The sequence below is a fragment of the Anabrus simplex genome, chromosome 1, assembly GCF_040414725.1.
Source record: "Anabrus simplex isolate iqAnaSimp1 chromosome 1, ASM4041472v1, whole genome shotgun sequence".
In the NCBI taxonomy this organism is placed as follows: Eukaryota; Metazoa; Arthropoda; class Insecta; order Orthoptera; family Tettigoniidae; genus Anabrus; species Anabrus simplex.
In genome coordinates, this window is record NC_090265.1 from 1,064,120,825 (window position 1) to 1,064,147,383 (window position 26,559).

The 26,559-nt window shown below is 39.4% G+C and overlaps 1 protein-coding gene across 1 annotated transcript in view; it reads right to left on the minus strand.

The window, feature by feature from the left end:
- The window catches only part of nAChRalpha2 (nicotinic acetylcholine receptor alpha2), a 687,424-nt gene that overhangs the window by 362,547 nt on the left and 298,318 nt on the right, over window positions 1-26,559 (minus strand). Inside the window, exon 2 of the mRNA XM_067137204.2 lies at window positions 17,765-17,809. Coding sequence (XP_066993305.1) covers window positions 17,765-17,809 — 45 coding nt within the window. The remainder of the gene's footprint in view (window positions 1-17,764; window positions 17,810-26,559) is intronic.

Consider the following 26,559-nt stretch of genomic DNA (forward strand, 5'->3'; position numbering starts at 1 on the left):
AATGTATCACTAAGTAAAAATTAAAATATGAATGTTTATTGGGAGAACTTTTGACCCTACGACCTTATGCACCAGCCCAGACTGCATGAGCTGCTGACGAATAGAGTTCTTTCACATTGTTCTTCATCCAAAGACTCCGAAACTGGTAGTAAACCTCGGCGTTGAGAGTCCCGGAATTCTCAACAACATCCCCGCACCGGATGAGGTAAACCAACCCCAGCAATGAACGTAACGTGTTTAGCATCATATCTGGAACAATCAACGCATACCACTCTATCCCATCACTTGCCGAGGTTAACAATGGTGGAAGCCTTTACCTTGCACTCCTCCAAGGGCCTTCATGGTCTGTACGGAGGTGACTTTGCTTTGCTATTTTAATATTATCACATCGTTTGCTCTTTATTTTGTGTCATCATTTTAATACTGTCACCTCGCTTCGTCGTTTTAGCGTAAATTAGCATGACTGAGAGATGAATTGGGTTATAAATCCTCACAAAGCCATCTAAGAAATGGTTTACTGTTCTTGTAACACACACCACTCACAACACTGCACTCCACCACACCAACACACAATTTAATATTTTTACGAAGAATCACTGTCTGTTTTATCGACCTAATTTAATTCTAGGATGGCCAAATTGGTACACACACACACACACACACACACACACACACACACACACACACACACACACACACACACACACACACACACACAATTATATTCAACGATGAATTACTTCACACTCAACTAATTGCTAGTTATTAACGAAGTCCCTGTCTTTCCTCATAGTAGGTAGTCCAGCTCGTTGGCGTTACCTTGTTCACTTTCGCTCGCAAGTCCAGTCACTCCGCACAGCTGTAGGCGGACATATACGAACACAGGGCAGCCCTGAAGATGGTTTTCTGTGGTTTCCCATTTTCACACCAGGAAAATGCAGCGGCTGTACCTTAATTAAGGCCACGGCCGCTTCCTTCCAACTCCTAGGCCTTTCTAATCCTATCGTCGTCATAAGACCTATCTGTGTTGGTGCGACGTAAAGCCACTAGCAACAACAACAACGAACACAGGGCTACAGTGTTAGTTCGATTCCAGAAGAAAGTCACGAAGACAGTGAACTACTTAACACGGACAACTAAACAGCGGCCACTCAACAGGAACATCTCAACAGTGCTAGGCAGCACTACAATATTCCTCACAACAACAGTTAACACTGCTCCAATTCTGCTCACGCCAGCTGTTCAACACACTAACACCATGATGGTCTTCAGTCCTCTGTAGTGCACACACAGTACCGTACTCAGTACTCACAGTACTCACGTACTCAGACACTGACTGTGGTGGGGACACTGACGACACCACTGCCGTCCCAGTTCAACTACTCACTGATTGTTCGCTAGCCTCCATTGTATATCGTGATGGTGAAGCACTAGAGTCTTCGGGGCTCGGCTAGAGACGGAACATTATCGTGTACCTTCAAGAAGGGCGGGGAAAACCAGACAAAGAGAACAATCGCGGCATGCCTTTGGACCGAATGGGAGGTCCACGGTCAAGTACAGTCATCCTTTCAGGAAGTACCGAAGGGGGCTATGGCATGGCTGGTACGCAACAATATACACTGCAGATGTCGCCCACCTTCGTTGGGGGGTCTGCCGCAGAAGTGCATCACGAAATTATTATTATTATTATTATTATTATTACACACCCATTAGAATTAATTAATGTTGAATGCGAAGTTCTCCCTTATTCTTTACTACACAGCTACTTCTCTTTCACATCCATCGATTCTTATCATAGTGATTCGATTCTTTTAAAGATTGTGGATAACTGATATGCCTTTGTGCTTGATTCCCATAGCCTTCAGGACCAAAAGAGCTATGATCAAGCAGCACTATAATGGTCTTATATAAAATGCCATTGCTTAAAGATCCATGTTTTAGTTAGTACCTGGACAAATATTGCTGAAATTAACTCACCGTGTATTCCAGTTTTCTTCCGTGACATGTTCTCGCATAAGAGGGAACACGGAAAATGCTTGCAGAGAACTAAATAATGCACAGTACTGCTTTAGCAATATTTGCATGAGTGCTCTAACTTGCCAGCCACACACCAGACAAAGAGAACAATCGCGGCATGCCCTCGGACCGAATGGGAGGTCCCCGGTCAGGCATAGTCATCCTTTCAGGACTTGGGCAAACGCACGAATGTATCAGAGAGCGGTTTTGGGATTTATGAAATGTTATCATGTACTCTGTTTGCAATTGGTGGAGAGTTTTTGTTCTAAATAATTCGTGTTCCAAACTTTGTTTTTCTAACCATTTCATATATTATGCATCCGTTCATCCTTCCTCACTGATTGACTTTTGAGCTCCAGTAATGCTTAGTTTGGCTTTAATAGCACATTAGTGTCAGCTTTTCAAATAACAGTAAACCCGTCTCATTACAATACATTTTATATACCAAAATTACAAAGCAACCTTCCTGAATACTTTTAGATTTCTATTTAGTCCTTTGATACTTTTGTTAGCTCAATGAACACAAGATCTAAGATTTTACTAATGTTAAATTATGTTGTTAATTTATAAAAATTGCATTCTCTATTACAGTTGTTCCCAATTAGCGAAATCTTGACCCCTTCTTATTTCCGAAGGTCCGCTACGATCTTCATATATTTTAATAGTCAAATAGAGCAAATTTACAGGAAAATTTATTTATAGCGAACTACTATAGATAAAAAGTACAGTTTCGTAATTTCTTCGTTTACACTGGGGGAGAAATCATGCTTATTTTTGTATGGAACAATTCTTTCAAGATCTGGTTCTATACCTACTTTTAGCTTTACAGCAGTATCAAAATGGAGGCGATTTCTGCGTTTGTCCTTCAGGTAACCCAAAATGGAACTCGACATTTCAAATCTTTTCATCTACATCCTTGTCATGAGAAAATACCTTTACGGTACCGATCAAGTGTACATTGTCTGGAAAATGTCTTCAATAATACATGAGAAATCACTTCAACAAGTTCATATTCCTCCTCAGGATTATTACCACTTACCCTGTTCAAAAGGATTTATTATTCATGAATTTACGGGATCTGATGCAGGGAAATAATCACTAAAGCTAGACGCTAAATCACGCAGATGCCCAGTGATGATGCGTTTAATTCTTGTTGGTAATCCTTCGTCAGTGGACTCTAGAAATTACTCTTATGTTTGAATGTAACTGAAACTACTAGCTTTAGATCGGCTAGCCACAGCCTAAATTTTATAAATTATTGCTGCGATCTTATGTTCAAGCAAGAAATATTCACGCCACTGCCAAAGTAGGTTGTCATACACATCCAAGGAAAGTTGCCCAACTGATCACATGGGAATTTGAAATCATTCAGAAATAGTTATACTTAATAGCGTAACGCAAAGAATACCTGCAATACTTTTACCCTTGAGAACCAACGCACTTCTGTGTGCAGAAATATCTGCTTATGTTGTCTTCATATTTCTGCACATTATTTTGAGAAGAGTCTGGTATTTAACGGCCGAGATTCTATAAAATTTGTAATCTTAACTATTGCATGAAGTACTTTTTTTAATAGGTCTGACATTTTCTTCTTACATTCTGAACAATGCTGTTTCACACGTTGTTAATAATATCTGGTCCGACTTCGTTCAGATTTACACCGACGGCCAAAAAATCGCTGAAGGAAAAAGGTGTGAACTTTACTGCTCACTCACAGAAGAATATGGTCAGCTATTTTTAGTCAATGTTGGTTTTAACAGGTAGTTATTTGTTAGTTAAAACGGGCCCTATCAGCTGAACACCATTAGCTCTAAATGTGATACACTCAAAGTTTGAGATTTCTGCTGTATTTTGATAACGGGCCACATTAATCACCTAGAGGTTTCAAATTTAGGTCCAGGCTAATAAAGCAAAAGTTTCCATTCTATCCTATAATATTCGGAGGTAGAATCAGACGCTTCTATTATCATTAGAGGATATGAAGAAATGAGTACATAATTTTATATCAAAATACCTGTCAAAAATGTATCTTACGTCCTAATTTACCTTTTCCCTATTATTTAAGTTTAATTTAACAAGAGTCCAGCTCCATGGGGAAATGGTTAGCGTGCTGGCCTTTGGTCACAGGGGTCCCGCGTTCGATTCCCGGCAAGGTCGGGAATTTTAACCTTAATTGGTTAATTTCGCTGGCACGGGGGCTGGGTGTATGTGCCGTCTTCATCATCATTTCATCCTCATCACGACGCGCAGGTCACCCACGGGAGTCAAATCAAAGGGCATGCATCTGGCGAGCCGAACTTGTCCTCGAACACTCCCGGCACTAAAAGCCATATGCCATTTCATTTCAATTTAACAATATACAGAATTAAGAACTTGAAGACGCTGTAGCTTGTAAAATGTCCAGGGCGACTGTCTCCTCTACGGCAAAATGTAAAGGGATGATTCGGAAGCTGATAAGGAAGATAACAAAGCCAAGATGTATAGTCCAATTCACCATCAATTTTGTATTACAACTATATGCTGCTAAGACAACAATATTGCGCATCCTGGCCTGCATCTGATGACTATAGAGCAACTGTCAGTCCTCAGTAACATACGTAAATTAAACGTAAATGTGGATAAAGGAAGTATACGAGACCTTTTCGTTCTGCAATATCCGCGCAGGCTGTTGATGAGAGCTCCTCGTGTAACCGGGTCTGCGCAACGCCAGGCGAGAAACAACAGTTCCCCCATAGTGGCTTCCGTTGGCCCGCTAGAGGCAATGAAACACGACGCGTGTTCTCCTCCAAATTTGGTAAACTGCAATTGACAAACAGTCCTAGTGTTTATGAACGTACTTCTTGGCTTGCTATCCTCATTATCATTGCACCAGGCATTTCTCTGCGTTTTACCATGGAGGAGAGACTCCTTCTAAGATAGTTTAGCATAACAGCAGGATTTATATTCTGAGTCACCCTACACAAAATGAGTCCATAAAATAAATAAATAAATAAATAAATAAATAAATAAATAAATAAATAAATAAATAAATAAATAAATAAATAAATAAATAAATAAATAAATAAATATTTATTATCACAATGATTTAATTAAATAATTAAATAGATAAGAACAAACTCCTATGCATGGTACAACTGCAGAATTTTCCAGTTCTCGTATCAAGTAATCCTGGTTTGTGTCCAATACATTGCAACCTTACTCTAATTGGGGTCTTGCCAGAGTCTTATACGCCCTCTGCTTTACATTCTTACTGCAGCACCTAAGTATTATAATAGACCATGTGTAGATATCTGTAACCGTTATAATCTTCCTTTCTTCTTTCTTTCTTAATCTTTTTACCCTCCAGGGTTGTTTCTTCCGTTGGACTCAGCGAGGGATCCCACTCTACCGCTTCAAGAGCAGTGTCCTGGAGCGTGAGGCTTTGAGTCGGGGGCGGGGGGGTGGGGTGTACTGGGAAGAAGGTCCAGTACCTCACCCAGGCGGCCTCACCTGCTATGCTGAACAGGGGCCTGGTAGGATGTGAGGATTGGAAGAGATAGCTAAGGAAGAGGGAAGGAAGTGGCCGTGGCCTTAAGTTAGATATCATCCCGCCATTTGCCTGAAGGAGAAGTGGGAAACCACGGGAAACTACTTCGAGGATGGTTGAGGAGGGAATCGAAATCCTTTCTACTCAGTTGACATCCCGAGGTGGAGTGGACCCCGTTCTAGCCCTCGTACCACTTTTCAAATTTCCTGGCAGAAGCGGAAATCGAACCCGGACCTCAGGGGGTGGCATATATAATGCAATGTTCCAATTGCAGTATTATCCAGAGCAGTGGAAAAAGGCGAGAATCCTTGTGTTTGGGAAACCAAGCAAGGACAAGTCTGTCCCAAATAACTACAGACCCATCAGCCTCCTGGACGCCCTCAGCAAAGTATTCGAGAAAATACTGCTGAAAAGGCTAGTAACACATATCAACGAAAAAGGAATCATTCGAAACGAACAATTCGGTTTTAGAAACGGCCACTCCGCCCCGCAACTGCTTACCCGGGTCATCGAACAAGCGACCAACGGACTAAACAAGCGGAGGGACACAGGCACGGTATTTCTTGATATCCAGAAGGCATAAAGTGTGGCACGAAGGCCAATTAGCGAAATTAATAGACCACGAATTCCATCCAGGGTACATAAGATTAATTAAATCATACCTGGAAGGCCGAGAGTTCGAAGTAGATGTTCACAACACACTGTCAAGCACGCGAACGATTAAGGCGGGCGTAGCCCAAGGGCCACTAATAGGCCTAATGTTTCGTCTCTAGTCACATAGCGAATATTCTGGTACACGTCACTCGAGCTAAGAGCATAAATAGGGAGGCTAGCTGTCGTTGCATCTCAGATAAACTCACAGATAAATCAGCTGGCGTGAACAACACACATAAAGGCCGGCCAGCTGGGAAATCCCCGGTCGTCTGACTCACTACTCACTAACTCCCTGAATGTACCGAATGGGGCTACCCCGGGGCTGAAACGTAACAATACTAGTTAGCCTCTTGACGCAAGCAGCTGATTTAATTAGCAAGATTAAATATCATTAGCGGATTTCGTCTCTAGAGCGATTTATTTTATTCTTGCGGGATAGACAACTGCTCAGATTGCATTGTTATAGTCAGATCTACCAAGGTCCAAGGAGCGATCTATCTACACCGAAATATCTCTATGGAGGAGCTCGAGGCAAATAAGAATGATACAAAAGAGCTTTTTGTGAGCACGAAATTTTTGAGAGATGTAGGTGGCGCTTCTGATCGCAGCTATATGAACTGCTTCTTTGTCCTCTTGATGTACTGTTTTCTTATACCATCGCAACGAAGCATTTCGAGCTCCAGTTTCCTCGAGTATTTGATTTGCTCCAACACATTTGTCTTTGTTTGTCTTTGAATCAGCGTTATAATAGGGATATGCTTCCTTATGGGTGCTTCTGAGGACGTCCACAGTCCTTACTGCTTCATTAATTGTAGACTGTTCCCGAGGTCGATTGTACTAATTCCATTTGGGGCTATGAATGTAGGTACATGTTTGTTGTTTGCCATTTTAAAACCTTGCTCTTCTAAAGCTTCCATACGCAAGTCTGTCTTAGTGCAGGCTTTGTCAGTTCTGCAGTTTTTTTTATTTTTTAAATTTACACATTTTGGCATTTAGTCCGTAAGACCATGCTGATAGCTCTGTAGTTCTGCAGTTTAAATCCCCAGCGATAATACACTTTCCTCGTTTTGTGTTTGTTCTGTTACCTTGGATACCGTTTCTATGAAGTTTTACGTTGGTTCGCCCCTTGGGATGTATATTTCTATGAGAGTGACCATTGTAGTCCTAATTATTACCAAGTGCCCTCGAGGTTTCCCAAATTGCTTTTATAGTAGCATATGACTCCCCTGCTGGCTTCCCAGGTGTCAGTGTTGCCAATGCATGCACTGCGTAGAATGACTACAGATTCAGTGGTTCTGTAAGAAATGTCTCGGCAAATATCGCTCCGTCAATGTCCTTTCCTGTATATATGGCAATGCATTCCTTAATTCTTCGATGTTCCATAGAAGTATTTTTATGGGCTTATTCAAGTTATCCTCCCTCTTCCTCATCTCTTCGTGAGTGTCCCCTCCGAAACCGAAATCTCCTCACAAAGGCTCCCTTCGGCCAGAAATCCGGATTCTCCACGTCAGAATGATTCTTGAATGTCATTCCTACCTAAAACGCTTTGTAGTTCCCCTTGGAATTGACATCCTCACACGATACACCCTCTGTAATTGCACTTTTATTAAGGAAGCGCGTTAGAGATTCGCTGGTGGTGCTCTCCTTCAGTCGTCCCACATATAGCCAAGCAGTCTTTTCTCCTGCCTGTAAGTCTTCGTCCTCCTTCGTCCCTACTATTATTGGTGGTCGCGGCGAGATCTGTTCTTTTCCCTTCCTTTTCACCACTGGAGTCAATTGGCTGATATTTCCTTCTCTCTCTATGCATCTGTAACGGTTCAAATCCCGTTACAAGATGATATCTGTATTTTTATTATTTTATCTGTATTATTATTATTATTATTATTATTATTATTATTATTATTATTATTATTATTATTATTATGTCCGTATTATTATTATGTTATCTGTGATATTGTTACTATTATTGTAATTATCAGTTTTATTCAATTCGATTTTGCAATGCCTGTTGCTTGCAAGATTGTACTTAGGTGGGTGCATATTGTAGCGTCAGTCATTAGTTATACGGATGCAGTACAGTGAAGAAGTCTACTAGATCAAGAGGCCTTAGTTGGTCAGTCAACGAGTGTGAACGAGAGATGGTGAAGACTCAGTGAGCCATTAATTATTGGTCATTGAAAGAGTGAGACCAAAAGGTTGGTCGCTCACTCAGTTGAAGACACGGACGCAAGGGCTTACCATGAAGTCAGAGAGGGCAACCCTGGACCTGCCAAGAGGTAATACCATATTGACTTACAAAGAAGTCAGATGATATGGAGAAGAAGCAGTCACAAGGATGTATCACCAAGTTAGGCGTGACACATCTACAGTAAACACCAGATCAAAGGAATACGTCGTAATTACACTCAAAGTGTTGAAGGTACAGTCAAGTGAATCAGTGAGGGAAATATTTCGTATAAATTGTTAAATGTCCGGTCAAGAAGAATCCAAATTCATGCCTAGTTTCTTTCAGTTGCAATGTCATAATTTCATATTCTCATCTGTTTTATCGCAACAAGACTCACTATTTTTATATATTATTTAAAGAATATATTTTGTTCTATCAAACGAATTCATAGTTTTATTTCAATGAAAGTAAAATATCTTAACCTCAAAATTAATGGGGAAACCGAACGCCAATCTCCTTTTTCCAGAACTTATATGGTATGTTGTCAAAAGTAAGCTTATTACCCCACACCCTAGAGATAGTCAAGAGTCTCATTCTATTATTGCTGCACTGAGTGGCAGCTGGCGCCCTTCAAATAACGTATGTGTAAGTAAGCAGGTAACAAGTAAGTGTGAGTACAAGGTCCGACGAGTGTGTATTTTATTTAATGAATATTAATTTTCAGATTTTCCATTTTAAATGCAGATATTCAGATTTTTCAAGTTAAAATGCAGATTTATATGTTTGTAAAATTAGTCAGACAGATAGGAAACTTACAAAGATAAAAAAGGTATTTAATGATAATCTACATATACGTATATATGCATACATCTAAGTACAATCTTGCAAGCAACAGGCATTGCAAAATCGAATTGAATAAAACTGATAATTACAATAATAGTAACAATATCACAGATAACATAATAATAATACGGACATAATAATAATAATAATAATAATAATAATAATAATAATAATAATAATAATAATAATAATAATAATAATAATAATAATAATAATAATAATAATAATACAGATAAAATAATAAAAATACAGATATCATCTTGTAACGGGATTTGAACCGTTACACATCTTCTGTCTGCATCCGTTTGTCAGCTTCTCGTTCTTCTGTGCTGTTCTCGTATGCATTTGGTTTGGTCATGCTGTTATCTTCTGTTCCTCCTCCGTTGTTATCCTTTGTTTCTACTGGTTTAGCATTTGGTTTTGGGATACCTTGCGTCACTTGCGGTCCCTCCTTTTTCAGCAATTTTTCTACTTCTTCTGTCGATGTTCCTAGCTGGTTTTGCAGGAAATCAATAATTGCGTCCACTTTCTGAGACAGCTATCCATCTCCTTGTTTTCTTTGTCCCTTTTCTTGATTATCTGGTGCTTTCATGACTCGCATATCCACAACAGTTTGCTGCTTTTCGGTCTTAATATGTCGAACTCTCCTGTCGTCATGCCTGTGCACTCCATGTGGTGCCATTTCTCACATATACCGTCACATTGTAGCGATATATCGTCATCTCTGACCTTCTTATCGCATGCTCCACATATAGCCTGGTTTTGTCTTCCACCTGTCATTTCAAAATCCTGAAGAATAGTACGGGGGAAATAGAGAAGGCAAGGGACCTTATCGAAAAGGGAAAATTAGATGAGGATTTAGAAATATCCACGAAAGCAGTGCAAGCAGCCACCATGGAAAAGAGGACAAGGCGAGCACAAAGATGGTTCGACCGCGAATGCTACAGAAAGAGAAAGGAAACACTAAGAGCACTATTCAGAGCCAAAACATCTAAACAGCAAGCAAACCTAACACTCCACGCTGAGAGAAGAAGAGAATACATACGTCTACTAAAACAGAAAAGAGCTGACCATATATAGAGAGAAGCAAGGAAACAGACAGAAGACAGCTCTAAGGAAGAAGAACCCACCCGCTACAGGAGAAGTACCAACAGAGGCATGGGAAAACCACTTAAGAAAAATTCTAAACCAGCAACAGAAAGGTCAGGCATATGATCCAATAACACAACAGGTTCACACGTATGATCCAGTAACGAAGGAGGAAGTAAGGCGGGCGATAAAGGAGGGAAAAATAAAAAGGCAGCGGGACCAGACAATATCTACATCGAGTACCTGAAGCAATCTGTGGATATTATGCAAGATCTCTAGGTAGATCTAATGAACAAATGCATTGAATTAGCACAGATACCCGAAAGCTGGAGAACAGCAACAATGAAGATTCTCTATAAAGGGAAAGGAAGTACTACAAGCCTAAACTCGTACTAGGGAGTGGTATTGGAAAGTGCACGTTCAAGATGTTCACGAAAGTACTAAATGAAAGACTACTGGAAATTATCAACAGTCAAATACCGAAATATCAGTTTGGATTCAGGAACGGCAGGAGTACATTACAAGCAATTTCCTACCTATTAGAGCAAATAGAGGACTCTCTTAGACACCCCGGGGGGAAGTATTATGTGATATTTGTAGACTACAGGAAAGCGTTCGACTTCGTAAACAGGAGGAAGCTTATCGAGGAACTTAAAGGAATGACTGGAAAGGACCACCCAATTGCAAGGATAAAGGAAGATTTCTTGAAGTATAACTACATATGTATAAATAACAACGTGGAAACATAGAATCGGATTATTCAAACGAATGGCGTATTGCAGGGGGACCGTATCAGTCCTACACTATTTAACATCTATACAGCAGACATCATGAAAATCATTAAGGAGGACTCGAATACAATTATAATCCTGTATGCAGATGACATGGTGGTCGGGTCTCCTATAACGACTGAAGTACAAGAAGCAATTAACAAGCTGGAGAAGTGGGACAGGAAAACGATGTCACTATAAACCAAGAGAAAACTGTAGAGATGACTTTTAGGAAGGGTGGAAAAGCAGCAGCAACCGACAACATTGTATTTTCAGGCACACATTCAAATACCCAGGCGTTACACTGCAAACAGCATCATCATACAGACTTCACATAGAAGAAAGGACAGCGGCAGCAATCAGGGCAATATACTACATAAATATTAGGAATCTGTCTATCAGCACGACGATGGCACTATTTAGAAGTGTGATACCCCGGTCATCACCTACGGCATACAAATCATCTGGGAAAAGTTCAAAATAGGTGAATTATCCAAAATTGAAAAGGTGAGGGCGATGTGCATGAAAAGAGCAACGGGAGTAGGGAAGACAGCCCCTTCACGACTTCTATACGAGATGATAGGAGAAACCTACTTCATAGAGGACATCAGGACCCAGCATCACCTAGCATCAACACGACCATATCAAGAGCTACCAAGGAACCGAAATAAGAAGAGAGAGGAAATGCAGCTGGAATTTTACAGCTCGCCTGCTATGGTGGAGAAGTCCTGGACCAGAAAGAACCAGAAGCAAAGACATGTAATAGCCAGACTTTCAGTACACGACTTTCACAACAAGCTGTGTATTAACAAGCGATTTCACAAACCAGACGTAGATTGCGTGTGTGTGCTGTACGGCAAAAATTGTGACACATATCACATACCAACGTGCACGAAAGGAACGAAGTCGATCACAGACTACAGTGAAGACTAAGATTCTCTACTATGCTCAACTGAGCGCTCCTTCTTTTTATTATTATTGCAACCAAGCACTGAGGTCAACATACTGTAGCTTATTGTTTACGATGTCCGCCTCTGTGGTGTAGTGGTTAGCGTGATTAGCTTCCACCCCCGGAGGCCCGGGTTCGATTCCCGGCTCTGCCACGAAATTTGAAAAGTGGTACGAGGGCTGGAACGGGGTCCACTCAGCCTCGGGAGGTCAACTGAGTAGTGGGTTCGATTCCCACCTCAGCCATCCTGGAAGTGGTTTTCCGTGGTTTCCCACTTCTCCTCCAGGCGAATGCCGGGATGGTACCTAACTTAAGGCCACGGCCGCTTCCTTCCCTCTTCCTTGCCTATCCCTTCCAATCTTCCCATCCCTCCACAAGGCCCCTGTTCAGCATAGCAGGTGAGGCCGCCTGGGCGAGGTACTAGTCATTCTCCCCAGTTGTATCCCCCGACGAAGAGTCTGAAGCTCCAGGACACTGCCCTCGAGGCGTAGAGGTGGGATCCCTCGCTGAGTCCGAGGGTAAACAGATGATGATGATGATGATTGTTTACGATGGCTGCAGTGGGTGCACTGAAAGAGCTCCAATAATGGACTACATTTTATCTCGGTGTATTGTTCAGATATGAACGAAGCGTAATAGTCACTCGCTTCTGATTAACATGTTCAACAAATATCTCCCTTAGCTGTCGATCAGTTTTTTGAATGGTTCAGTGGGGAAAGGCAATTAATAAACATAATTCTAAGGATAGCTAGAATAGATTTCTTCGTGTCTAGTACGTATTTCAAAACTCCTACCCTAAGGTTTTTAGTTCCTTGCTACTGACTGTGTGAATGATTATCCGCCGATTAAAAGGCATATTATTCCATAGTATTCATCGTAAAATAGACACCCACATTAAAACAGTACCGTTTAACAAAGATTAATTATCAAATATTTTCCCGTTAGTTTAGTAAAACGTGATAAGTAACATTGTTTTACTCTAGGTTTAGGGGATGGATAAATCTTTAAACGCGATGCTCTCGCTTACATTTAACTGAAGCTTTTGTCTGCGAGCTCGCGAGAGATGTTGATAATACAAATCGCCTGCTGATACTTGTAACAAAATAATTCCAGGAAATAAACTGCACCATATCAGCATCATACTCTCAAATGATGAAATTATACTCTTCAATAAGTAGACAGAAGCGCTGTTCAGACATGAAAAATATTTGTGAAGTAAACGAAAAGATATTTTGTGAGATTCAATGCCGGAGATTTTAATATACCGCACTAGGAAGCGAGAGTCGCTAAAATTAATATTCACATACATTCACTGAAGCTTTGGTACACTTCCCTTCTTGTTGAGATATTTAACCTCACATGACCTACCTATCAGACAAAACTGCCTGCATAGGCATTCAACCTGTGATACACATCTAAACACAACGGAAACTACTACAAACCTGTTTAAGAATTGGATAATTGCATAAATGTCGTAGTGCCTTTTATCTAACATGGAAAGTGTTTGAAGAAAATCGCACAAATAACTTTTATTGCAATGTAAATATTAAAATAGTTCCATGTTATTGTATTACTTAAGACTGTAGTCTATGTCAAAGCTGTACACATATGAGGCAGGGAAAAGTGGTTATTATTTAATATTGCTTTGCATCATAATCGAATTTATTTCTGATGCTTTTCTCTGGTTATTTTAGTAGTATTCTTACCCTAAGGTGAATATTTTAAGTTATTATTTCGTGTTAGTTTTTGATCAACGTTAAAAACTGCCACCTGTTATATTATAGACATATACCGTAGTTTAATGGTTGTAGCAGAGATGTTGTGGTGTTTACTCATTATGATAAGTTTAGATGTAGCTTTTTTCACAAATTTCAGGGATTTTATTTAAAGTCATATTCAGTCTACAAATACAGCAGAAAAACACGATAAGATTTTTTTAACGTAAGTACAGACTTCACATATTTAGTCTTACAAACTACGGTATAGAGACATCTTACTTTACCCCGAAATCAGTCAGATTTCGATAAAGAACTTGAGATTATTAAATAAATTGCAGTGGACAACGGCAACGGGACGAAACTCTTTCACAAATAAGTGACTCAAAACAGAAGAAATTAAATATTATTTCATTGTACTCACACTCCATCGTGAGAAGGAAAGGTGGACAGTGAAAAACTAGGGACTCTCCTTCATAGGTAGGGTTATTCTTATTTCTTAAAATTGTCAAAAACAAAGGATATCATTAGTAATTAAAATAAATTATATGTAAATGCCAATGCGGTGACTGCAACGCCATTTACGTCGGTCAGGAAGGAGGAAATTAAAAACAAACAGTAAGAAAGAACGTATTAGATCATGGAAATTACATAAAACCACGAAGTCGCATTTCACCAAACACTTCATAACAAACAATCATTTCTTTAATCCTGATCAGCATCTCAAAATTCTTCATATTGAAACCTTGGGTTCCATATTATATTCTTTAGTAATACTAAAGTGTCAAAAACAACAATGAAAGGTGTATAAATGAACAAACTTACTTTCCTGACCAATCTATGATTTAATAACTGATACTGTTCGACCCTATTTCCTTAGTCAGTACCTTGTTTTGATATTAACCTTCACTCTGCAGAAGGTATTAAGTTAAATAATGTCGAAACTTAAGTCCCTGAATTGGATACATTTGTGGTAAAAATACATCTAAGACTTATCATAACTTGGAATACACCGGTACAGTACTGTAACATCGTAAGCAAGCATTGCAAACGGGATATCCTCCAAATTTAATGCGTTTGCATAATAATAATAATAATAATAATAATAATAATAATAATAATAATAATAATAATAATAATAATAATAATAATAATAATAATAATAATAATAATAATAATAATAATAACTTAATATGAAGAAGAGTACCCCCCAGGTGTTAGGAAACTCGTTGTCTTAGTATAATCTAGTACTGAAACGTGTAATTCCGTCAAGATATCACTGCTGCTGATTCAGTTGCAAAAGCCTACCCATAGGCTTCGCTTTCTCGATTGATGTTGCCACCTAGGAGCTTGTGCTAGAACATTTTATTGAGAACTTTGAATTTAGGAATTAACACACCTTCCTTTTATTAATATGAAGTTTCCACTACCTGTGCCCTATCAGTCTGCAGTAGAGGCGGCAAACTATCGATAGTAATCGCCAACGATATTTTCCGATATTATGAGCTCTGCTATCGATAGTAATCGATAGTTTACAAAAAGTGGAACTAATCATTATCATTATGCCCGAAAATAGAACATTTATTGAACACAATCCACACATACACAAAAATCAGTAGAAAACACAACTATTTCATGTTATGTAATTTCTGAAATTCAAATCGGAATCACTCATAAATCTCTTCGGTGGCACGTCTGAGACATTCTCGGGCTGCACGCGCTTGCCCATAACGTGACCGCCCGAGAAATTCTCGTTCAGCTGCAGTGTTCATTTCTCGATCGCCCGACATTTTCTCGGGTATTGTAATATCTTTGGAAAAATGTTTAACAGCATTCTCAACAGATGGCAGGAGAGTTTTCAGTTGCTTTCATAAGTTTTTGACTTAAAATGTGCTTTATTTTCTCTCGCCTACATACAGTCTCTGACAACATATAATTTTTTTGTTAGGTTGAATTGAGAATCCCACCTTCAAAAATGCTAAATAGTCTTTCTGCCGGCACTGAAGTCGCAGGTACGGAGAGATAGTTAAACGGCAAATAGCCGTACAATTTCTGCTAGCGCGAAAAGTAAGCCAATGGAAAAAAAAAAAAAAAAAAAAAAAAAAAATGAAAAAAAATCGTTGACTATCGATAATAGGCAACTAACTATCGATGTATGACGATAGTGGTCGCTATCGATAACTATCGATACCGTAGTGCTATCGATAGTTTTCCGCCTATAGTCTGCAATAAATATAAGGACGCGGCCATTTCCTCCTAATAACTCATCCATCGTCGTCGACTAGAGCGAGGACCTGTTGGTCCAGGTAGCTGGCGGCTTGGGGGCAATGGCATGGTGGAGTGACATGCTTTGAATACTACTTGAATAACCGCTGGCAGACGGACACCTTTATTAACGAACTATTATGTAAAGTCTAGGTTAGGAACCTGGCAAATCAATTTGTTTCAAAAATCATGTAGGGGTATCTTAACTTCTTTTTCTTCTACTAAAATTTTAGGTGCCAATCAATGGTTATTATCTTTTTAAAGGAAGCACGAGTGTGACCCCTTGTTTCCCTTTAGATTTTATTTTCTTTTCTATGGCTAGGAATTTTAAAAATGTAATGTGGTATTTCCTAGTCACAGCGCAGCATGGGCTTAACCTCTGTGTCCTCAGGGTTTCGTGCGCCATTAGATATTGCTATTATGCAATTTCTTGGGGATCGTGAATTACGTTTATGATTTCCCTATTTCTTTTGTTGCTGGTCTTTTTGTAAATTTAATGTCATTTTAATAGTGGATGAAATATTTTTCGGCCCTTCGTACTGAGAGCCTTGCTCCTGATTATTTCGGTGTTCTCCTAGCTCTTAGAATTTATGCGATTGTTACCTTCCTTAGATTGTTAAGAAGGTAACGAAATTTTATACAGTTCTCAACCTATATCTGGGGGCATTAAGGCCTTGTATTCTTTTTAAAAAGCGGGAGCTATTGCTGTTCCATTGTATCTTCTTGTGCTCTGAGAACACAAGCCTGTTATTTGTTATAGATATGTATGATTTTTATTATTATCAATTCATTAATTAAGTGTTATACAGTTTTTAAAAAGAGAAAGGAAACGATTAGATGCTCTTTTCTTTATTTCCTTCGTCCAACCCTCTGACCAATGCCGTTTATTATACCCACTCCCTGTGGTCCATATAACAATTCTTATAATTATAATGTTAGAACTGACTCCAAGATGGAGAGGCTCTCTGACTGCGCCAGGAAAAGGAGGGTAGATGTCTGGGGTCATGTGGCAATACTGACTTCCAACAGACTGACCAATAACCTGTTCACCTTGTCCGTACCACATGGCTGATGGAGAGTGAGGACATGAAAGAAATGGGGCTAACAGACTTGCAAAATAGACAGCCTGTGAGACAGATCCTGAAGAATGCCCGTGGTTTTCATCAAAAACCACTGAAGAAGAAAGGTACTAGCTGGACGAAGGAAAGAGAGGAACTACTCCAGTAGGAGATGCGACCATAGCAAGTAAGTTAATCATCAAAACCCCACAGTTGAACGAACGTGATCCAAATTAGGCCTGTTCGAAAGGAGGAGAAGAATAGAACTGGTTTTGAGCAAATGTTAAAGTAATATATATATTGCTATTTGCTTTACGTCGCACCGACACAGATAGGTCTTATGGTGACGATGGGATAGGAAAGGCCTAGGAATGGGAAGGGAGTGGCCGTGACCTTAATTAAGGTACAGCCCCAGCATTTGCCTGGTGTGAAAATATAAAGTGAAGTTGTTTGCTGTTTGCTGAGCCACGGCAACTTATGACAAAGTTATATATTCGTTCTGTCCGATATGATATTATTTCCGTAGCATGTTTACTATGAGCTGTTTCCATGCAAACGGATGCGCGCATTTCTGATATGCACTACAGCCGGTTAGAGAAATAACACCTTTCTTCTGCACAATAGCAGCAATTAATAGACTATACGAAATACATATATTCTAATTCCAGAAGCAATATTACAGCATCTAAAGATAAAAATATACCGTACTCACATGTTCCAGCCAGACATTCGTCGTTAGAATCTGATCCTTCAGATTCTGAAACAAAAGAAAGATGTATTTAAGTACGTAACTACAAATTAATGGCAATTTTCATGCATTGCGTAACATAATAAATGATTTATATCACAATTGCACAAATGTAATTCTGATTCACTTGTCACTCTTTCGCAGGAGCTTGGAGGAGAATGCTGTTTCCAAAATGCTTTAGTATCGAAATCTGTTATTTCTGATAACAGTATTTTCAGAATTCCGAAACCAGTTACTGAACTTGCATACTACTACTACTACTACTACTACTACTACTACTACTACTACTACTACTACTACTACTACTACTACTACTACAAAAAATAATAATAATAATAATAATAATAATAATAATAATAAATAATAATAATAATAATAATAATAATAATAATAATAATAATAATAATAATAATAATAATAATAATAATAATAATAATAATAATAATAATAATAATTGTTCCGGACCTAAACACGCTCCGTCAATTTAAAGTGAGCGACTTTTAGAAGTCCACCTGTAAAGTGTACTTCAAACCGTGTAGTGGAAGAAGTTCGAACGTTTGTTTTCAGATGTCTCTACTGACGACTTATGTGCCCCCCTCTGGTGGGAATATGAACAATTAATTTTCAAAGAAATTTGTAATTTCGAGGTTTTCAGAACTGACATGTTGTAAATTCATTTTTGTGTTCTTAGGTTACTAACACTGCTATCCCTTCCTTCTTCTTCTTCTTCTTCTTCTTCGAAATTTTCGACCAATAAGGAATTTTGTAAATTTATTAAATCAACCAATATAATTTGTTGGTGTGTACAGGGCTTCGGCCCAGATAATTCTGGAACCTTCCTCTCCGCTATAAAAGCTGGGACCTTTTGGGCCATGTTGTCTTTTCGATCGCTCCAGTCAAGGAGTTTCGAGTGTGTTCGTAGAGGTGACAGGGGGCTAGCCTTGCCCATCTCCGGAAGGCACACCAGCTCAAGGTAATGGCAGACACCTTTTAATCATGTAATAGTCTCAGCAACCTGACGTGAGGGGAAAGTTTCAAAATGTTTTCTTAATGTAAAATTAAATCTTTTAATGTCAATTTTCAACCAAGTCTAAAGACTTTAGTATAACTTAGGGAATAAAGAGAGTGAACCCCCTTTTATTACCCTTCAACTTGGTACTGAGGTGACTATGATTTCGTAAACTTTAAAATTGATCTCTTTCTTTCGTAATTTAAAATTTTCTCTCCATCTAGTCACCTCCGTAGTATAGGCTTAGCTTCTGTAACTTCGGTCCACAAGCCTACATAGGGTTTTAAGAATTTTCAAGTGAATTTCAAAGGAATGCAAGTGTTCGCCTCTTAACATTTTGATATTGGCCATAAATCAAAATGTTTAACCCTTTTTTCCTGAGGCCATGCAGAATGAGCACTTATTGCCTCCGTTAAAGTTAACTATTCTTATTTAACTTCATATTTAAATGAAAGACTGCCGAGCGAATTAGACAGTGGAAATTGTTTTCAGTTGACCTGATGTAAAAGTTAGATTGTGACTTGGAGAGGCTTGAATCTTATACATTTTGGAGAGTAGTCTCCTAATTAATTGTGTGGAGCAAATACGCTCTTTTGAAGCTTTGCAAATTTTGTAGCCCTGTCTCCTAACTTGTAATTGATTGGAGCAGTAGTGCTCTTGGTAATAGTTTCAAATAACTTTGTTATAAGAGCTGTAGAGCTCCCTTCTGTCTAACCAACTGTTATTTTATTATTGTTTAACAAAGTTTAAAATGTGAAAGAAAAAAGAAAAGAAAGATAATTTCAGATTTTAGAGTTTTAAATTAAGATTTGAGCTTTTCTCTGTCCACCCATTCATGCCCGCGCCTTCTTACACCTCTATGGTCCATGGTGTTTCAGTAACAATAATAATAATAATAATAATAATAATAATAATAATAATAATAATAATAATAATAATAATAACATTAGTTTTACGTCCTACTGACTAGTTTTACACTTTTAGAGATGCCAAGGTGCCGAAATTTTGTCCAGCAGGAGTTTTTAACTTGCCGGTAGATCTACTGACACGGGGCTGAAGTATTTGAGTACCTTTATCACCAGACTGAGCTAGGATCGAACCTTAACCGTCTGAGCCACTCAGCTTGGCTAAAATTGCGTCAAATTACGACTGATACAGTATAACTGTCTTATAAACGAAAGGGTATTATAACCTGCTTTTCTTTATATTATAAGGTGCTGAAGCTGCATTGATCGGAGATTCGAGGCTGATGTGAAAATGAGAAAGTACAGAGTTTTTATTATAGGTACGAAATAAGCAAACCCCACGGTACAAGAGCCCCGAATGGCCTTGGCCTACCAAGCGACTGCTGCTCAGCCCTAAAGCCTGCAGATTACGAGGTGTAACAATGTTCAAGGCTGCTAACGGTGAGAAGCGAACCCACCATCTCCCGAATGCTAACGTACAGTTATGTGACCCGAACCGCGAAGACAACTCACTCGGTATGTGTTTATCACCGAATCCATAAAAATATATTCTGGATTGGTACTTCATCTCAACGCATTCCAACACTCGATCGAAATAATTACATTCCTTGTAAAACTCAAGCTCCACAACGCCACTAGTTAAAAATAATGAGAAAATTGGTATGAAGACAATTATGCTTCAAACCTGTACTATGAAATAGCGACAGCCCCAGCAATACAACAAGTGAATCATATTTTCCTAAATACTGTTTTAATTAGCTCTTGAAAAAAGGAAATTAGTGATACTTTGAGCTTACGAATTAAGGTGGATCATATAGGAATTTCACTTCTTGGTAGGCACGTGGTTCACTCAGCCAGTAACTACTAGATTACTAGATTACTTTTGAAAGAAAAAAGCGCTCGGGTATGCTTCGTACAGGGGTTAAAGATAATGGAAACCTTTACTTAACACTCCTCCACCGTCCTTCATAGCGTGCACTGAATTGGTGCAATTTAAATCTATATTTTTACTTTGTAAATTTTTAGATGATAATTATTATACATATTTTTTTAATGGTATTTGTTCGACGTTTAGAGATCTTGCACAATCTGCGTGTAATTGGAATTGCGGAAGTGTAGAGTGTTGAATGTGAGGAAAGGAACGTTAAGGACGACACAAACACCCAGTCCCCAGGACTGGGATGTTAATCATTTACAATTAAAAACCCTGACCCGGCCGGGAATCGAACCGGGGGCCACCGGGTGACAGGTGGACGCGTTTCCCTCTACACCGTGGGGCCGGACTTTATACACACTTTCTGTATAGACAGTTTTGGGCTTATTAGAAAGTAATGAGGAAAAGGACAGCAAAATCTTGAGGAAAATACTAGAGCCTAGGAAAGTGGGACAATAATTTTGACTGCGACCAAATACGGAATTATACAAAAAGAGAGAGTAAGCCGCAAGCTCCTCTAAAAAGACTATGTTTCTACGGACAAATCAAAAGAGTGCCACCAGAAAGAAGAGCTAAGAGAATTCTGGGATACTTGGATAGCAGTATATAATAGACATTATTATAGGACGGCCATAACAAAATTACGGTATTCTGAGATTAAACAATCAACAAAGAACACACGAACAGGAAACGGATCGGTAACAGCTGGTCACAAGAATGTAAATTAGCCCATTCCAAAAGGATGGAGAAAGGCGGATCAGAAATGAATGATGCTTAACATAGTCCATAGCAGACCCTAACGGAAACAACAACAAACAAAAAAGTGCTATTCCCATATACAATACACTACAATACTACGGTACACATCGTCACTTTCGATTTCAAAGTTCCCACATGCATTCCTGGCAAAGTATTGTCAGTAACTTGTTAAAAACCAGTCTCTGCTTTGACAAACCTGAAAGAAAATAAATTCAATTACAGTATATTGCACTGAAAGTATGGAATGTTTACGCAACTCTACAAAATAATATGACGTAATGCAATTAGAGTGAATCAAATATGGATTTGTAATTACTGAATTCTTATCCAGTGATGTTTCGTGATGCGAATGAATAAGGGCAAAAGATTCGGGCTGAGTGGCTCATGCGGTTGAGTCACTGTCGTTCTAACCTCAACTTGGCAGGTTCGATCCTAGCTCAGTCCGGTGGTATTGGAAGGTGCGCAAATACGTCAGCTTCGTGTCGGTAGATTTACTGGCACGTTAAATAACTCATGCGGGACAAAATTCCGGCACTTCGGCGTTTCCGAGAGCAGTGAAAATAGTTGGTGGGACGTAAAACCAATAACATTATTATTATTATTATTATTATTATTATTATTATTATTATTATTATTATTATTATTATTATTAAGAGCAAAAGATGTAATAATTTGAAGCAGAAGTACATGATTTGTAGTAATATAGCGATAGGAATGGGTGGAAAGTAGAACATATTGATAAATATGCAGTTGTTTGCATCTCCTGAAAATTATTTCCAATTTTTGGAAATATCGTCTTGATCTTAAAAAGTTGTGTAGTTAAAAGTAGACCTGTAAGTTGTCGCAAGTGCTACAAAAAGTTTGCCTAGTAGATTGTCGAGTCAGTTACAGTGCAGTGTGTTTCCCTCCGTGGTGACCCTAAACCGTCACATGCTAGCTTGCTGAATTAGCTACCCTGTTGACTATCATGTACTGTAGGTCAGCTAATAATCTGCTCTTGTTGACTTGTCTAACAATATCCGTACTATGTTCATTTATCAACACACAGTGATCCTCAGGGACGTTGAGGTCCGGTCCCACAAGTAGGTTACTGCTGCTGAGGGCTGTATTCGAAGGGTGGCACAGTCTACTCATTATAACCCTACCTCATAGGAACACTGTAGTGGTTTGTGGTTGAACACTGTTCCAGAGTTAGATTGAGCTGGTGACCAAATATGGCATAAATGGCATAAGCCCCTTATATGAATTACAGCACTAAATCTAATCTCTATAGTATAATTCATTTTCATCATCACCTAACATCTTTTCTTTTCTTCTAATGTTATCTTTTATACATTTTTTCCTACGAGTACTAGTTTGATAGTGGTAGCACAGTTTCTTTAAATGATAACAAGAGTGTATCTTAAACCCTTCACAGCCTTTGTATCATATGAGATACATAGGGCATTCCATTCGTTCCACGAGGTATCAGACATCGAGCATTTTGGGCATGTAGTATCATATACTATACAAGTGCAACACCTTTACCATAATTTTATGTATTGATTCAGTCCTGTGGTATCATATTAATCGTAAGTATTGGAATTTTATATTTTAATTCTAGACCTTGGGAAGGTATAGTTGGAATATCACTAAGATATCGTAAAATAATTCGTGGTGAAATTGATCAAGAAACCGAAATACCGAAAATCAGAGTAGAAAGGAGGACATACCTATACATAAGGTACGAACCCATTAGCTTTTCACATATCTTTTTTTTTTTTACATTTTGCTTTACGTCGTACCGACGATAAGATAGCAGTAGGAAGGAAACTGCCGTCGTCTTAATTAAGGTACAGCCCCAGCATTTTCCTGGGGTGAAAATGGGAAACCACGGAAAGCCATCTTCAGGGAAGCCGACATTGGAGTTCGAACCCACTGTCTCCCGAATGCAAAATTAACTTTCAAATGACAATTAATATTATATCTGCTACAGGTTTCCTGTCAGGATTGAATAGAATATTGGCTATAGTTCATATAGCATGTGTAATAAATAATAATCACATAGCCTGTCTAAGGCTTTTATCACTCGTCTGGAGCTCTTACTGAGGCTGCGCAGTCCAGCCATTCGTGTGAGAGTGCAGTTGCTGAAAGGTGCTGCTTCTTGAAATACAATTATTTCTCCATTACACGGAATGTAGCAAGCAAGTGAATTACAACTGCCTCGCTTCCCAAATGAAATTGCGAGTGCTTGCTTGCAGGAAGGCGATTTGGAGCGCCGACAGTGACACGCTCCGGGTGGCTTGAATATCATAATCAAGACACGTCACCACGCCGCCCCGTCAGCTGGACTGGTTTGTGGATTTACTCAGCTCGTTTTTCGAACCAGAAATGCTTCTTGGCTACTTGTTTAACGTCGCACTAACATCCGCCTTTGCTGGCGGAACCTAGTGTTTACAGTGCACTATGTCTTCTGGTATAGGCTAGAGCAATTTTGTTACTTTCATAGACCTATCTCAGTCTTATCCTTAGCTTTGACAATATGAAAGTGACTGAGGTATGAGTGATGCTAGTAATGCCATTCCTTATGCAGCCAGTCCCTGCTATGAATGGTGTGAAAATGTTGCTCACAGGGTCGGTTGATGTATGCATTTCAGTGGGCTTGGCAGACGGATATGCAACTTAATAACAACTTCTGCCTCGATGAGGAAAGCAGCGGGAAACTGCCTCACTCCTCATTTCCCTAGTACGCCTCTTCAGTGATGTCTAGGCCATCTATGACAGCTGATGGCAGAGCTGTTAAGGATCCAACCAGCCTTCGGGCTGAGGACTGAACATACATACAACATCCCAGTTTGGATGAGCACCACGGGATATCGCTACAAGATTACCGTGCACTCTTCATTTTCTTATGTTTTAGAAGGAACTGAGTCCCAAAACACTTAACGTCATTATTGAAAGGTCTTTATAACAGTCATAATACAACCGTAAGGGTGTGTGGTGAATGCTCAGAATTTTTCAATGTGACAAATGGAGTCAGGCAAAGTTGCATATTGTCACCCCAACTCCACAACTACGCAGAGTATGTAATGAGAAGCGCACTGGATGGCTGGAATAGTGAAATTTCAATCGGTGGTAGGAAAATCAACAATTTACGCTTCGCTGATGATACTACACTCATTGCAGGAGGTGGACAAGAACTTGGTGAATTGCTCTCTAGAGAGACAATCATTAGTTCCAATTTTGGTTTAGATATTAACATGAAAAAGAGCAAACTAATGGTTATCAACCGACAAAGTCAAATCCCAGTCCAAATAACAGGATGCCTGAAAGATCTGGAGTTGGTGAATGATTGTGTATATCTGGGTTCCACAATCAGTAACACGGGAAATTGTGATGAAGAAATAAAACGATGGATTGTCCTAGGTCGTGCCGCAATGGTTAAACTTACAAAAATCTGGCAGAACCGGGCATTATCGAAAACAGTGAAAATACAATTGGTGGAATCACTGGTGTTTTCTGTACGGTTGTGAGACCTGGACTGTGAAGGCTAATGACAAGAACCGAATAGATGTCTTTGAGATGTGGTGTTGGCGGAGAATGCTCCGTTTTCCATGGACAGAAAGAAGAACAAATGCCTCCATTATAGAAGAACTGAGCATCACAAAACGTTTATCCTCCCGCGTTAGTGAAAGTTACCTCCAGTTCCTGGGACACATTTTGAGGAGAGAAGGAGACAATTTAGAAAAGACCATTCTGCAAAGCAAAATTGAAGGCACCAGATCAAGAGGAAGAATAACAAGTAGATGGTTAGACCAAGCAAAGAAGATCACCGGTCTACGCCTTCACAATATCTTAAAAAGAGCTGAAGACCGCTCAGGATGGAACAATCTCGTTAAGGATTCGGTTACTAATGAAGTGAAGAAATGAGGTCACGACGCTCAGCAATGAGTAAACCGACTGATGATGATGAGAGTTTCCTTAAGTGGAAATGAGTTTTATTGCATGCGAGGCAAATTCGTCTCTTAATTCTAAGTATCCACTATTTTATAAAATGACGTACGTCCATTTTCTCGACCGAGCTCGAAAGCTGCAGCCGTAGTTTCCCATTTTCACACCAGGCTAATGCTGGGACTGTACCATCATCAAGGCCACGGTCGCTTCCTTTCTACTCCTATCCCATCGTCGCCATAAGACCTATCTCTATCGGTGCGAAGTAAAAAAAAAGTGAAGAGCTAGAGGGTTCGTACCTTGTGTATATATATGTCCTCCTTTCTACTATGATTTTCGGTACTTTAGCATCTTCAGCAATTTCACCACGAATCCCCCAAAACTCTTTTATTTACGCGTGCCTCAAGATTATCGTTTAAGAATACTTGTTAAAAATGAAAATCCACAGCCTGTTTCCAGTCATTCGACCAGGTCAGGGATGAAATGAATGAAGCCCGCATCTAGCGGCGAGGATACGAATTGTGCCAACTGCCGAAGCCTGTCGCACTCTTCTGGGGTAATGATTAATGACTGATAGGTGAAATGATACTGTAGAGTGTTTTTAGAATTAAACATAACAAAAATATGTCCTGCCTCCACTTTGTCCAGGACAAATATCACATGGAGTGATCGGGATTTGTACTACGGAACCCAGCGGTGAGAGGTCGGCTGTGAGCCACGGAGACTCTCCTAAGATTGCCTCTAGTGTGTTGAAATAAGAAAATAGTTGGACTATAAGGGACGTCGTTTGTAATACATCATCATCTCCTTTTCGTTGCTTTAGACAACAAGCATCATCACCTTATCGTTGCCCCGCAGGTGCAGGAATCTTCTTCGATTGCCACTTCACTCCGTTCTGTGCGTCTTCTGTGTGTATGCCGCAGATTTGTATGTATTGATGCTTCATATAGGTCTGCCACGTGGTCCCCGGCCTTCATTCTTATAGCGATACGATAGGTTGGGAATCTTTCCAGGTGCTGCTCTCAAGACGTGTCCAAATCATCGGAACCGTCCTTTTCGCACTTTTTTCATGGGTAGGGGCGATCCCAACAGTCTTCTGAGAGTGTCCTAGCGAATATGTTCTAAAAGGGCGACTCGCAGTGTGCAACGGACCACTCACAAG